Here is a 15,504-nt window from a genome sequence, read left to right on the forward strand (position 1 = left end):
TTATTTGTGTTCAGTTTCTGTTAAAGCTCAAGTCTTGAGAGAAAGGTAAAAACACTTTGTGTGTGATCCTTGAGTCTTTCTCTGTTTTCCCTCCTACACCTAAGCCCCTTTGGTTGTAAGAACTGAGTAGAATAAAGCATTCATAATAACAAACCACATCTGAAGAGAACAGGCTTTGGCTCAGAACTAGTGCCAAACCATGGAATCTTGTTACTGAGAAATGGAGTCTGCTGCCCTCAGAAAGTGTTGGTTGGCTGTTTGTGTTTGTGCTTGTTTTTTGTGCAAAGTTAACACTCAGTTTAATTTCTTTCAGGTCTGTTGGTACGTTTGCCCGAGCACTAGATTGCAGTAGTTCTGTCAGACAGCCAAGCTTACACATGAGTGCTGCAGCAGCCTCTAGGGACATCACGCTGGTAAGATTTTGAAGAGGACCTGAAGTTTTTGAGAGATGCAAAATATTCACCTCAGCAATAACAGTTGGCAAAGAGAGAGGGGCAGATGGATTGTAATTGTGGCCTGCTGTGAAGCAGATCCTGTCTTTGTGAAGGAACCTTTATTTACACATCAAGTAACTTTTTCTGGCCTTGTGCCTCCTGTGATCCAGCATGGATAATTCTAGGTGATAATTTTTTATGTGTTTGGTTTTATTACGATGTTTTGATGACATTCTTCATAGCCCATCTCTTGCCTGGGCTCAGTAGCTCTCTTTAGAAGAATGCAAATGATGGAGCTGCCTAGCTGCACTGTTATGTTGCCAAAATGCCACACTCCTCATCACTTCCCTGATACCAGACTGTCACAGGCATCCATGGGCAAGATGATCTCAGGGTGGGGAAGGCTTGTGGTCAGATAACAAATTTCAGTTGATCCTGCTCTTATTTTGATGAACTCTATTTGAGAGTATCTGAGGAGTGGTGGAGTTGTTAACATTTTACAATCCTAAATGATTCCAGAGAGGTAGACAGAGGGAAAACATAATCTCTCTGTTAGAGGAAGTTTAATGAAAATGTGTGCAAAACGTATGAAGTCTCCAGAGAACTGTTATCAAAGCCTCACCTCGTAACTGGAATAATGTGCAATCGTATATAAAACAAATTCTGGGACAGATTAATTATGCACGTGCACAAAACTGGTCTGATAAAAGGCAAATAACATCCTGACTGAAACTACAGAAATCAGGAAATAAAGCCAAGCTTTCATTTACTAATACCAATTCCTCCCCCGCAACATGTTCTCAGTTCTTGTAAATCACAAATTGCAGACAGTTGTAGTGCAGCTTTCTGAGGAGTAATTGCTCCTGGGAGTAATTCTTTTTTTCCCCACTCAGCTAGTGTGTGTGACTTGACTCTTTTTTTTTTTTTTTTTTAATTTTTGGCCTTTGAGGTGATCGTATGCATGTGTTGCTGCTCTTAAATATTTTTATATGCATTTTTTTGTGGATTATTTGACAAAGTGCATAACTGAATTTGTTATAAAATATGCCCTTGGACCTCTGTCTTCATGTCCCATTTGTGGATGGTACCTAAAGGCCCCTCAGTGCTGGACTAAGTGGGTCTCTATCCTGGGCATTTTCTTACCAGTGATGGAGCTGTTGAGTAGCTAAGGTAGGAATTACTGATGTGCAAGGGCTCATGTTCCACAAACCCCACTGTTGGTGAACACTAAACTTGTGCACTGACAAATATGGCCAGGCTGAGGTTGGAACAAGTTTTTACTGACTTTGTGTTAGGTATAGAATACTGCACCTGCACTCTTGGCACAGAGTTGTTAACTGCTGTTTCACTGTTGAGCATTTTTTTCTCTCTGGATGCTTGTCCTTACATGTATCTTTCTCTCTTACAACCATGTAGTTCCATGCTATGGACACTTTGCACAAAAATGTCTATGACATTTCCAAGGCAATCTCTGCGCTTGTGCCCCAAGGTGGGCCAGTCCTGTGCAGGGACGAGATGGAGGAGTGGTCTGCTTCAGAGGCAAACCTCTTTGAGGAAGCACTAGAAAAATATGGAAAAGATTTCACTGACATTCAGCAAGATTTTGTAAGTATCTGAAACGAGGGCCCACGTGGTCACTAGTTCTGATCAGTGACAGAGCTGGTTCACAGCTTGTCTAAACTATGTGCTTTTTCTTCATGTTGAGGAAGAGCTTTGAACTAGAGCAGGTGTCTTGCTGTAAATTGGGGAAGGGTGTACCTCACATTGATGACAGCCTGTTGTACAGTCAAATTTCACATCACAGATGATAGTTTTTCCTGTAAAGATGTTAATTTTAAAATCATCTGCTCCACTACAGCTGAGGGAGGATTTAGGAAAGTGTTGTGACAGCCTAGCTGCTGTAGATTAATTTGTGTTTGAAGGAGAATTACTACTAAGCCTTCCCAGGGACATGTAGTCATTTTTATAATGTCATTTTAGAAAGGGCCCTTTGAAAGTTCAAAAAGGAATCTTGGGCATCCCAGGCAAGTATCCTGTAGTTTGGCCAAAGCTCCACGTGAGGTGCTCAGCCTGCAGATTGAATGGATCACAGTGAAGAGAGCCAAGTTTCACTGTATCGAGTCCACTGGAACAAAACAAGTGTTTGCAGTGTTGCTTGTCCCATGCTCTAATCTTCTAGACAGAGGGACTTGGAAACAGCACAACTCTCTGTGGTCCTGCTGAAATCTTTGTGCTGGCAGGGCACAATTCTGTTAGTAGTTATTACTTTTTTTTTTTTTTAAAGGGGCCACTTCCATAGAAGCCAAGCAAATCAGAACTGTGGTGCTCTAGTTGTGGCTTTTCCCTGGGTCTTTGCTGCTCAAGCAAAAAGTCTGAGCCAGTGGGCTTCCTTCCACATTGTCTCTCTTGAATGGTTCACTTTGGAGCCAATGTGGCATAATGATTTACCTTCTCTACTTCTACATTGAAAGCACTATTTTTGAAAGGGTATTTAATGGGAGTCTCATGTGCATCTAACACCTACAGGAGATTCAGACACTGAAGGTCTGTCTTTTGTTGTGAGGGTTAGTAGTTACGAGACTCTGCTGTAAAAGGTCCATCAGAGGAATCCTGTGAATTTCAGTGAGGCTGTATGCCAGCTCCCTGCAATGACTGCTGCTTTTCCTTTATGTCCCTAGCTCCCATGGAAGTCCTTAACAAGCATAATAGAATATTACTATATGTGGAAAACTACAGACAGATACGTTCAGCAGGTAAGAGTCTCTGTTTCATTCTAGCAGCAGATGCTTTTCTTGCCCTTCAAACCAATGGTTTTTATTCTCCCTCTTGGGGTTCAGTCTTTCCAGTAGGTGGGCTCTGTAATGATCTGAAGCACCAAACAATCTCATGTTACTGAACTTACCAGCCATTCCATAGATACAAACATGTGGTGTTAGCATTTGTGCTTTCTTTTTTGTGTTTGCTGCTACTTTGGAGCTTTCAGATGCCTGGGTTAGAATTCAGCAGTTTGAGGAAGGGAATGCAGTTAATTTCTGCCCATAGAATTCAAGGTCAGCATCCACCTCAGTTTTGACTTTTTATGGAGGAAGGTGAGCAGCTGCTGTACAACAGGCACCCATCCATGCTAATTCTCCATCTCTGCCTGCCCATGACTTTGATTGCAGGTGCATGCAGGTTCCCCCAGGAAGCACTGTAAGTAAAGTGTTTGTCTGGGAAGCATCGATGGCTCAAATTCCCAGACTCGTTATACTTGAGAATCAACTTTCACTAGTGTTTGTTGTGATCATTTTTCTCTCTCCTCGTTTAAATATGAAAACTGCTTGGTCCCTAACCTAAGAAAGCACAATGCAAGTAGCATGCAAAATGCTGCAGAGTATCAGTTGCTAAAAAGTACTTATAATATTTCATGGGAAAATTAATTAAAAGGGAGAAATAGAAAATGGATTTTTCATGATAGCTATCAGCATTGTGTTGAGGCACCTATTCAAGTATTCAAACAAGTGGAGTTGTAAAAATGTCCTGCCTTAACTTGCTTCATTGGAAATTCAGCCTGGGATGAAGACAAGGTGCCTGAGGCATTGACCAGTATTTGGCATGTGCTATGTTTGGGCACCCTATATTTATATTTGGGTGTTTCATGTGATTTTTACCATTTTATTTGTGATCAGAACACTGTTTAAATTACAGAAGTATCTTCATGACAGATGAGAACTCTTTTTTTTTTTTTTTTTTTTTTGCATCAACTCTGTGTTACTTTTAAAAATATTAACTGCTTCCTCATCCAATATTTCCCCAAGTTCGTTCTTTCATTGAAACTTTTCCTTCAGCTAAGGAAATGGGTGGTAGGAAAGTGGAGATGGTGATGGAAGCTTATGTGGTGGGGGAAGAAAGGTGCTGGAGGAATTCCTTGCCCACTAAACTCTGTGTATGGCTGATATTAGTGAGTTCTGCTGTACTGACTCCAGCTATTCAGGACATCATAGCCTGTGCTACACTCAATATCTGCACTGAGAGGAATCCATTTATCTTCTTCCCAGCATCTTTTATCTCACCTCACTTCTTTCAGTGATATAAATCAGTCTAGCAATAAGGTAGGTATTACATTAGTAGTCAGTGAGAATTAGAATTTTAGGCTGTTGAATGAAAATGTCACACGGGTGCAGTCAGAACAGCAAACAGCAGTAAGGAATTCTTGGGAAAGATGAAACCAAAAAAACATCTGCATGCTGCTCAAGAAGTCCAACAGTGAAGTTCAGTTTCTGCCCATCTTGAGGTATGCAACCATTGTGGTGGTGGGAATAAGGAATAGTGAGCAGTTTCTTTGGTGTTCACTCTTAGATACTGTAGGAGACAGATGTTCCAGGTGTTTGCTTCCAGGCCTGTGTGCTGGCAAGGCAAAACAACTGGAGAAACCATGCCTTGATTAGGAGCTGGTTAAATTATTTTGCTTTTTCCACTTTATTGGCTTTTTTATTCACAAAGACAAGATTACAGAGGAAATAGTTGCCTAAAAGACTTCATTTGTTCTGGCAGCAATTAAGAAGCCAAACAAACCTGCAGGGTTTTGTACTGTTTTGCTGTATTCCTGTGTGGGAATTTTTCCATCGCAGCTATACTGTACCTTACATGTGCTACCCAGCAGCATGCCAGGAGGTGGATTTGGGGAAAACTTCCAATTAGAGGCTCTGTGCTTAGGAGGCAGTGTGAATATAAGCAGAACAGGTAGAAATTGCAGTCCAGAGATAGCATATCAATTAAGTCTGAACTGAGCTGAAGACCTCATCTCAAATTCCCAGTTTGTGCAAGCAAATAATACTATTAAACATTTATGAAAAGCTTGGGAGAGATATCTATATATAACCACAAAAGAGCATAGGAAGTTGGAGTTGAAATAATGGTGTAATACATTTGTAATTTACTTGATGCCTGCAATGTCCTTGGTGAAGCACATCCCTGGCTGCTTTTCCCATCTGTTTCTTTGCAGTGTTTTGTCTGTAGATTCTTTTCCTTAGTCTAATACCACAAAATGATTCTGGGGCTAACAGCATTTTTGTAGTATTGAAAGTGTGCAAAGTAAGAATATAAAAAGTGTGTGTTCCAAGCTGTTCAGTTTGCCCTCCTCCTACGAGGATGATTTATATTATATTCTAAGGCCATGTGTTACTGTCTTTAAGAAAATATTGAGAACTTTCTTATTCTTGAAGAATCTTTGGCTGAGTGAACATAAAAACGTCCATTTGAACTATTTCTGTGAATCACACAACATAGCAATGAAGTTTTGTCACCTGTGAGTTGCCTGCTTTGATGAGGAAGTTAGTTGGGAACTTTTTACATCCTTCTGTATTTCCTTTGAGATTTTCTTGGAGCAAGAAAGCAGTGCTCTAATCCTGAAGCAGAATCTGTTTCTTGCAAACAAGGAAGGTAAACATTGAGTTTACTTGAACAGAAGGTCCCTATCTCAGAACTGAACAATAAGATACACTTATGGCTGGTATACCTGAGGTTGAAAAGCTTAATAGAGCACTTCTTTCTCTTATGAGCAGGATAGTGTGATTGAGATCCATGCTCATTGATTGGTTTTGGAGCATGCACTTGGATCTCTTATCTAGTAATTTCTATTTGGCTTCAGCTAGAACATGCTTTGGAAGGTTGCCAACACAGGGACTCAGTCATGTCAAAAGAAGGACTGACCCTTGAAGAGCACAGCTGTGAGGAGGAGTAACTCTGCTGCAGTGTCAACACAGAATTTGTGCTCTGATGTAGGCTCCTCTGTGTCTGTCCAAAGTGATCCCAAGAGCTGGCCTATCAAAGACACCCTTTTGGAGTTGTCCTGAAGAAAATGAGGGAGATGCAATCCAAGCCCAGTATCCTGTGTCTCCTTTGAATGCATCCTTTCCTTGTGACAGATCTCCTGTGTCAATTCATAAGAGCATATATTTCTGGTTTAGGTTTGAAATGGCATCCACTGAGGGACTGCTGTTTGTTGCCTTCCTCCAGTGATTTGCAGACTTAGAGTTGATGTGATGTTTGGCTATGCCTACATTTTCATTCAGAGTAAAGGTGGAGTTCTTACATAGTTGTGAATGCCAATATTTTTATTTGTTAAATATTTTTAAATGCTTCTACTCTTCTGCATGTTGTGAGAAGAAGTTCTGAAGACTTTCATATATAACACTTTCCAAGTGTTGAGATGCAGTTGAGAAGAGCTTGGGACATGGCAGCAGCAGGTGACTGAGAAGTGAAGGCTTTACTTTTTGCATTTTTATTCATGTTTGAGGAGCATCTAACTTGAAAGAGGAAGATCAAATATGATGGATTTCTACTCTTCTATTTCTGATGTGGAAGTGCCATTAGAGGTAGGAGGAAGAGACAATCAGTGTCAAGGTATGCATAGTATTGAAAAGATACTGGAGAAAGTAGAAGTGCTCTTAGATTTGATTACATCAGGTAGAGAGCTTAAGGGATTGAGCTCTTGATGTGGATAGAAAACATCTTTATGAAGGGAAGAAAGCCTTCTTTGTACCTAGTCAAGAGCTGTGAGTGACATTTTAATGTGCTGGCCTTCACAAAGTACTGTGTGCTAGCAAAGTAGAGATAACATCAAAGAAATGTTCTTCAGCATACGTAGGACATTTTATCCCCAAACACCTCCTGGTAAGCTTATAGTAACGTGGATCTATGGCAGCTTTGGCAAGCAAGTGACAAGAGACCATAGGTACCACGGATCTGTGCTGAGATGTGTTGCTGGAGCACAGGCAGCTGGAAACGCTTGTTCCAAACACATCATGGACTAATTACCTTTCCTGTCCCAACCTCCTCTACCTCCCAGCAGCACGTGTGTGTGTGTGTGTTTTCAGAGTTTTGAAAAAGAATAAACAGTGCAAAAGATCTCCTCTTAATCCAGAAAATGTAATTTATCTTCCATGTCATCATCAACTAACACAGGCTTCATATTTGAGGATGTTTGAGGTATCCCCATGCTGTCTACCAGCTCAGCTCTTCCACTGTCACCCATGAAATACTCCCTTTGTTTTTTTGGTTTCTTTGGTTATTTCCTCTTTATAAATGTACACTCTTCAGAAAATGACCACAAACATTTACTTTTTGCTGTGTCACATACTATAAAAGTCTTGCAAGCTCAGTGGGTAGAAGGAAAGGTGTCAGATCTAGGGAGGGGATGCATGAAGGACAGATGTTTGCATCAGCTCAAATGTGCAGTACTTAGTGTTTTAATCCCTTGGTCCCTGTGGGACAGACAAGTTGGTGATATCTCCATTTTATAGATGGGGAGAATATGATGAAGTAAATAAGAGCAGGATATACACTTACGGTGTGCCTATATAAATAACTCAGAGACAAAAGATTTCATTTAGGCCAAACTACTAGAAAAAAGTTGTAAGTGTTCAGAGTGTTTTTTTTGTGGATGAGGACACTGATAACCACATCAGACAACATTAAGAATTTATAGGGTAAATAAGCTTCAGGCACAAATCAATTAATAACTGGCAAAGGACCTAGAAAAGCACTTTCTCTGTGAAGGGATTATTCTGAAATTGTGCACGAGTACATTTCAGGCACCTCTCTTGTACCTCCTGGTATTAGTCACTGTCAGAAAATAGGACAATCATAATATCTGGTCTATTGATTGCCTACAGTCACAGGTACTTAGTGCCAAACCCTCTTCCCCAGTACAGTGTGATACCTTCCAAACCCTTCCATTTCCCCATTCCCTTCTTGGTAATAAAGGTGCACAGCTCAGTGCTGATCCCCAGGCAGCTTTAGGAGAGGAGGGTATTGCTAGGTCCAGATAACTTTCAGCAGTTGTTAGCTTGGAGTTCACACCATGGTCACGAATCGCAGACAAAGTCTGTGGTGTGAGGTTAATGTTCATCACAAGTTCACTGCAGTGTTGCTTAATACCCTAAATTAACCATGTCTTCAAGGTAATTGACTTTACATTGTGGAGAGTCTGTTGTTGATTCCTCCAAGTCTTCATTTGGGTTTTCTTGAGGACAGTTTTCAGGTACCTGTCTTTTTCCTAGATGAGATTTAACAGAAGCAGTCTGGGAAACTTACTTGCACCAACAGAGAGAGTTTAGCTTTTGGGTGCAGCCCTCTGAAGGTGTGCTTGTAGTCTCAGGACGACTTTCAGAAATTCCATTTCCTTAGTCCTTGTTCTTTTGTCTGACAACTTCATTCTTTGATTTCTAAGATAGATTGACTTCTATTTACAGGAAAAGTAATGAGGGGAATTCTTTAGGAGTCTACAGAGCTTTGATGAGGAACTCTAAGACTGCCAAATGGAAAATCTTTGCTTAAGTCTGTCCCTCATACCAAAGCAAGCTTTGTGCTTATGGAGAATGTTTATTTTGTTGTTTCTACATGTGTCCATCATGTCCTTTTAAAAAGGATTTTTATGTTTGTCCAGATCCTCAGTGGCCCCACTTTTAATTTTTTATTGCATTTTCTGGTGCATCCTGTTTCTGTGAAGACACTGACTTTAGCTTTGCTTTTTTTTTTTGTCTGTAGACTGTGCCCTGAGGCTTCTGCACAGAAAATATTAAGCTAATCTATTTGTCTAGAATTTCACCATGCTGCTGCTTTGTCTGGAAATCACTGTTATGGCTTTATGCTGTTACTGGCACAGATGATGAAGAGGAGCATGGGCCTGGCTCTGAGCAGGCAGTTGGGCTAGAGGCCTCCAGAGGTTCACCCTCAGTTAATTTAGCTTATGGAATAAAGAGAAAACTTGAACCTCAGAATGTCTCTCAACACTTTATGACTCAAAACCTTCATACCATTTAAAAGCAATTCTTGGCTAGTTAGTAAAACTTACAGTAGTGCCTGGTCTCTGCTATGTTCTTGTTGGCTATCAGTAAGTTCACAGCTGTGGCTAAACCAAAGAAAGGAGCAGTGCTATTCATGGAGAATTTACTCCATACATCCCATCAGAAGGGTCCTCTAATCCACTAACATTGAAATGTGGACAGAAGTTAATGGATGGTGTTACTTAAGGAGGGCCACATGAAGAGACAAATGATGTGTACTTCTAAGCATGTATCCCCATGCTCTGAAAGCCTACTTTTATGTATTTTCCCTTAAACACATCTCTTCTGTTCCTTAGTATCTCCTGACCATGGTGGTTTTTGTTAGGGGCTGGTTGTTTGCTCTGGTTAAGTTCTCCATTTTTACTCCTTTTGCAGTTCTTTGCCACCTGTCCTTATGTACATGTGCCTGGGATTTGTTTCCTGTTTGTCTGAAAGTGGGATAGATGTATACTGTTTGTGTGCCTGGAGCCTCCCACCTTTAGAAAGTGCAGATGTGCACAGAGGTTGTCTGTGGCTGACGTTTGGGCAGAAGTGATGACATACCATAAATAAAATCTGCTTGGTAATTCTGTGCTGGTTTTGAGTTGAGCTTTTGGCCCTTTTAATTTTGAGATGGTATATCCTGTGTTGCTTAGTCTTCAAATGTGAGGATTGGCAACAAAAAAAGTCTTTGTTCAAGCTCTTTGACTTGGTTCAGCTTTTGAGGAGATGTGATGGAGAGGTGCATTGCTTTACCTGTTAATGTCCAATGGATGAATATTGTGGTAGAGAACAAACACAGACTGGTATGTCAGATCATTCTCTGCAGAAAGAAAAAAGAACTGTGGGATGTCCAATGCATGAACTTGTATTGAAGAGAATAGGAATGAAGAGTTTGTCCTTAGAAACAGCAGGTTGTCATCTCTCTGACCTTGAGAAGCTGTGTGCATAGTCGTTTGATGCCTGCAATTGTTTTCAGTGGATGTTGTCCTGTTGGAAAAGGATTTTGTGGTGGCTGCTTATCGAAAGGAAGACTTCATTTTTTGCTAATAAATGCTGTGGGGTTTGCAGGTATATTATTTGACTCCCAGGTGAAATAGTTCTTTTTATTCTAACTTCTGTATTTTTCCGTTCTTTTTTAAAGAAACGATTGAAAGCAGCAGAAGCAGAGAGCAAGCTAAAGCAAGTGTATATACCCAACTAGTAAGTATCTTCTTGTGGGCTCTGGGTGTTCTCTTTCTTTGCAGAGGGGCTGGTGTAGCCCTTCCCATGGCCTGCCAGTATTATGTATTGGCTTTAATTACACAGTAGAAGAGACTTACTTGCACAAACATGTCAGAGAACTATTAAATTAGGTTACCAACATAACAAACCTTCTAGTGACCCTTGAACAGGCTTGAATTCCTGTGCATTTTAGCTGAGTTAGTGTTGAACCAACCATCCTGATGCCAACAACTAGGAGCCCTGTGAAAGAAACCACAATAGCTTTAGTTGTTCAAAACTGGCTGGAACAAAGCAGCAGTCCTCCCAGGATGCTTATGCTGCTGCTTGTGAGTGAAAGACAAAGCTGTTTCCCCATGCTGACCTTCCTCTTGTGGAACACAGGGTATTTCCTCCATGGGCAGCTAAGGGCTTTCCCTCTGGGGCTTTCCAGGGCTCATTTTCTTCATCCTCTATAATGTTCCCATGCTGAAGCCACCATTACTTGTCTTCCAGCTCTTAATTTTATACCAACTCTGAGAGCTGGAGACTTGCTAACAGGTTAGCACAGTTGTGAGCAAAAGGGTAGCCCAAGAATACATCTATTTTAGTTTTTGTAATTGATTGAACACTAATGCATGATTGTTTTCTAATGTGATTTTCTATAGATGGATATTAAAATTGTACATGTCATGATAGGCTTTATCTAAAAATTCTGAGTGCAATGTGTTTCTTCTATTGCATTTCCTTTGCATAACCCAGTCAACACTTGTTACACTACAGAATTTTAAATCTCCCCTGTCCCTTCGCATCTCAACTTCAACTCCCCAATACATTCCCATGTGTATTATTCCCATTAACTCCTTTGCTCTTTCATGTTACCTCCTTTCAAATCCTTACCAAGTTCTCCCATATGTTCTGTTACTTAAGGCAAAACAGCATTTTACATAATCAGCTTGCAAGGTGGTCCCTTATTTCTTGTGAAAATAGAGGACCTCTAATGTCTTTTTTGCTTTGACATGTGTCTCAGGTGACTTTACTAAAAATTGGGTGTAACATTCAGAGTGAAGCCAAATAGATTTCCTGTGGTGCAGTTTTTCGACAGCATTGCCTTTTGTGGATGGCGTTACTCTGCGGGGGGCCACCGGACACAAATTAAACATGAATTCACAATGTGATAAGCTTGTAAAGCAAAAACCAATGTAATTTAGACTGCAGATGCAAAAAGATATTGCAGCTGAGAGAGCCTGCTAGTCTTGCTGTTGCTCTGGGGTTCTAAGGCATGTAGGGAGGGCTTTGTGTTTGCAAGGTTATGGCATTCACTCGCTAATGGCTGTCTGCAGTGGTATTTTATCCCTCCACACTGTAACTCGGCGAGATAATTCTTGTTGCTATCTAGAGAATATAATCGAATCAGCAACTTACCTCTCTGCTTCAGGAAAAAGACTTCTTTCTCTGCCCATGTGGTTGCTATTTTTATCTCTGCCTTTGGCTTCCAGGCAGGGTTCGTTTTTCTGAGCAGTATACCTTAACTTACATATTGGTTAATTGATAAAACGGGTGTCAAATTTGCCTCCTCCTTCAGCATCCTCTCACCTCTGTCAGGAATAGTCACAATTGTGTACATGACTTATTTAATCCCAAGGGAATGCTTCTACTGTTTTTCTGCTATGAATACCTCCAAATGTGGCAGCAATTAAGTATTTCTAAGATTTCTGTATTATTTCTACTCGAGTTTCGGTACAAGGTCTGGCACAGAGGAATATGTTGCATCTGCATCATCTTGTGGCCTAGAAGATTATATTCTTGGCTTGTAATAGCAATACATGGTGTAGGGATCTAAATATCAATGTTATTGATTTGTCCTTACCGTGTTACTGAGCCCATTCCTGTTTTGAAGCATGAACCTTAATAATCCGCTTGTCACCTGGAATATAAATTACTTGATGTCGGCTGTCGCAAGACCTACACAGAAGCATATCAACCAGTGGAAAGAAACCAATTCTAACAATAACTGGTGCAAAATTGTTTGCAAAGAGACACCCAGGAGGATGTCAGACTCAAGCAATTATTTTTTTTTTCTCCTGGCTGTCTTCTGCTGATGGGATTCTTGTTTGTTGTTAATAGGAACATCTAGGGAGAGGGGAGGAAAATAATAAGAGAAAAATTGAAGTGATCTTCAGAAGTTATTTCTCATGTCATATTAATATTATACAGTGAAAAAGAACAGCTCTACATGAAGCTTTAGAGTTGATGTTTTTTTAATTTGAGACTGTGTCCCAAATTTATATTCTGGGTAACTGAAGCATGGAGTCATACAGATAATTGAAGTGAGGTTATCAGATCCTCAGTCAACATCCTAGATACTGGACAGATGTTTCTGTCTAGATACTGGACAAGCATTTCTATGCTTTTTCCAAGAACAACCCTGGGTTTGGGACAGATGCCTGTAGTTAATGTGACTGAAAATGTTTGTATGCTTTGTAATGCATGAGGTTGAAAAGCACTAATGTGCTTTCATGTTGGAAAGTATAAAATCAGTTGAATTCTCCATTCAGGAAATACTGTAAAATATCTTCTAGTTGCTTTCTGTAGCAATTTTTGTCAGTGGAAGTGGTGTTAAATGAGCAGCAGAAGCTTAAATGCACGAAGAGATTCATCCTGCCATCCACCAGCCTGAATGTGGGGTTGGAGACCTTTCTTCTTGCAGATGCGGTCTCAATCTCTTTCTCCTAGTGTGTACTCAAAGATACTCTTCAGAATCACAGAACATTAGAGGCTGGAAGGGACCTCCAGACATCATCTAGTCTAATCCCCCTGCCAAAGCAGAATCACCCAGGGTAGTCTGCACAGGAATGCATCCAGGCAGGTTTTGAATGTGTCCAGAGAAGGAGACTCCACAACCCCCCTGGGCAGCCTGCTCCAGGGCTCTGTCACCCTCACTGTAAAGAAGTTTCTCCTCATGTTGAGCTGAAACCTTCCCTGTTCCAGTTTGTCTCCATTGTTCCTTGGCTTATTGCTGTGCACCACCCAAAAGAGCCTGGCCCCCTCCACTTGCCCCCCACCCCTCAGCTATTGATAGACATTGATCAGATCCCCTCTCAGCCTTCTCCTCTCCAGACTAAACAGCCCCAGGGCTCTCAGTCTCTCTTCACAGGGGAGATGCTGAAGTCCCCTAAGCATCCTCCTGGCTCTCCATTGGATTCTCTCCAGCAGGTCTCTGTCTCTCTTGAACTGGGGAGCCCAAACTAGACACAGTATTGCAGCTGTGGTCTCACTGGGGCTGTTGTGGAAGTCATACTCTGATTTTCCTAACCTTATGTGATCATACATAATATTTACTTGAGTTTTTCTATGATGGTCTGATTGTGTAGCTGGTGCTTTTTGGGATTAGCACACCTGCAAATCACAAAGGCTGAGACATACAATTTTGTGTGGCTTTTCTCTCTTTTGCTTTGATCTAAGGGATGTCAGAAGGGGTGAGAATAGTGAGGTAAGAATGAAATGCTCCACATCATCCCCAGTCTACAAAATGTAAATTTTTAAATTTGCATCTGTAAATGTAAATTAATACATTCTACTGGCAGTATTTTATCTGATAACCTGAAAGCACTTTTAAAGCTGCAAATGCTGCCTTGCCAACACTTGTAAAGTAGAGAAATATTATTATTGAAACTGACCTACAGAATACAACCCAAAAAGCTGCACTTTGTGATCCCTCTTCTGGTACAACTGAGTGCTCCAGTGCAATTGAAACTCATTTAAGAGGTTTCCATTCTTGATGTAAGAACTGGAGATGATAATTTATTGCACTATCAATATTCTCATTACCTTATTTGCATCTTTCACTTCAGTTTCATTAATTGCCTAATGATTCATCCAGTTACTCATCTGATTCTCTTGTTAATATCAAACAAGTTTAATTAACATATCATCATCAACAATTCAGAGTTTTTTTGCTTCTCATATGATGAAGACATTAGCTGCCTAAAATTTACTGTTACTGCCCCTATGAAGCTTGACCTTAGCTCTGGACCAGCACAGTTTCTGTTGCTTTTTGCAGCTACGTTAATTGTACTGTTCCAAAATCCTGAAGTGAAGTGATTGCCACAACTATGGTGTGACAGTTTAGTGATCAGTGTGCTTTGGTGATCAGCTCTCAGCTGTGCATCCCTTTCACTTGTGTTTGAAGTTCAGTAAGATGTAGAGAGGACAACAGTTAGACCATTGCTCCCCTTTCTGCACAAGGTCTTACTCTGGATGTGTGTGCTAATGCACACAGTTGCCTTCTCAACTGTTTCCAACCAGACACATCAGGGCTTTCCATCATTCTGTTCCAACAAACAAAAAACCTTTTTGTGTGCGTTGGTGATGATTCCTTTACTGCAGAGGACAAACCAATGTACAGAAGGGAAGCAACACCTCTGACGTTGAGCCGTAAGACCTGGAGCGAGGCTTAGTTTTCTTTACTTCGGTGTTTTGCTCTGTCTGTTGAGCAACACTGCTTGTAACAGTGGGCATCTGTGAGGGCTGTTTGTTTTACAGCATCTTGGTAATGTTTGTACTTGGAGTTTGCTAGTGAATCATTGGCAAAAGTTCTTTTGCAGCAGGTTACTATAGTGACATCCCAGAGCAAATATGCTGGGTAGCACGAATGTACTTTCTTTCAACTTTCCCTTTGTTCAGTGTCTCTGCAGATCTCCTGCCATCTGTGGTTGTCAGAACTTTGTGCTCTTCTGATAAGCACCCCCGAATGCTTTTAATCCTTGTAAGAGCTGGTCTAGTAAGCAAAAGGAGAAATCCATGGCTTGTTAATCTAAATGCTTCTTTTTCCTCCTCTCTGGTTCTTTTGAGTTGTATATGGGCTGCTCAGTGTACTGAAGGAACAAACTGTTTGCAGTATTTCTGTGCTGATTAGTTTCCTAAGCTTTCTCTTCTCAGAAAGGCTCTGAACTCTGCAGCAAGGAGTACCATCAGACTCCAAAGTTTTTCTTGGACTGGGCAAGTACTCTTTTTACCTCCTTATGCACTGTGTGTGTGGTCCTTGTAGGTCATTCACAGCA

General features: G+C 40.8%; 1 protein-coding gene across 1 annotated transcript in view; it reads left to right on the forward strand.

Annotated features, from left to right (window-relative positions):
* MTA1 (metastasis associated 1) overlaps positions 1–15,504 on the forward strand; it is an 85,724-nt gene that overhangs the window by 41,154 nt on the left and 29,066 nt on the right. Inside the window, exons 8-11 of the mRNA XM_054384187.1 lie at positions 314–413; positions 1,851–2,039; positions 3,113–3,187; positions 10,386–10,444. Coding sequence (XP_054240162.1) covers positions 314–413; positions 1,851–2,039; positions 3,113–3,187; positions 10,386–10,444 — 423 coding nt within the window. The remainder of the gene's footprint in view (positions 1–313; positions 414–1,850; positions 2,040–3,112; positions 3,188–10,385; positions 10,445–15,504) is intronic.

The sequence above is a fragment of the Indicator indicator genome, chromosome 10, assembly GCF_027791375.1.
Source record: "Indicator indicator isolate 239-I01 chromosome 10, UM_Iind_1.1, whole genome shotgun sequence".
NCBI lineage: Eukaryota > Metazoa > Chordata > Aves > Piciformes > Indicatoridae > Indicator > Indicator indicator.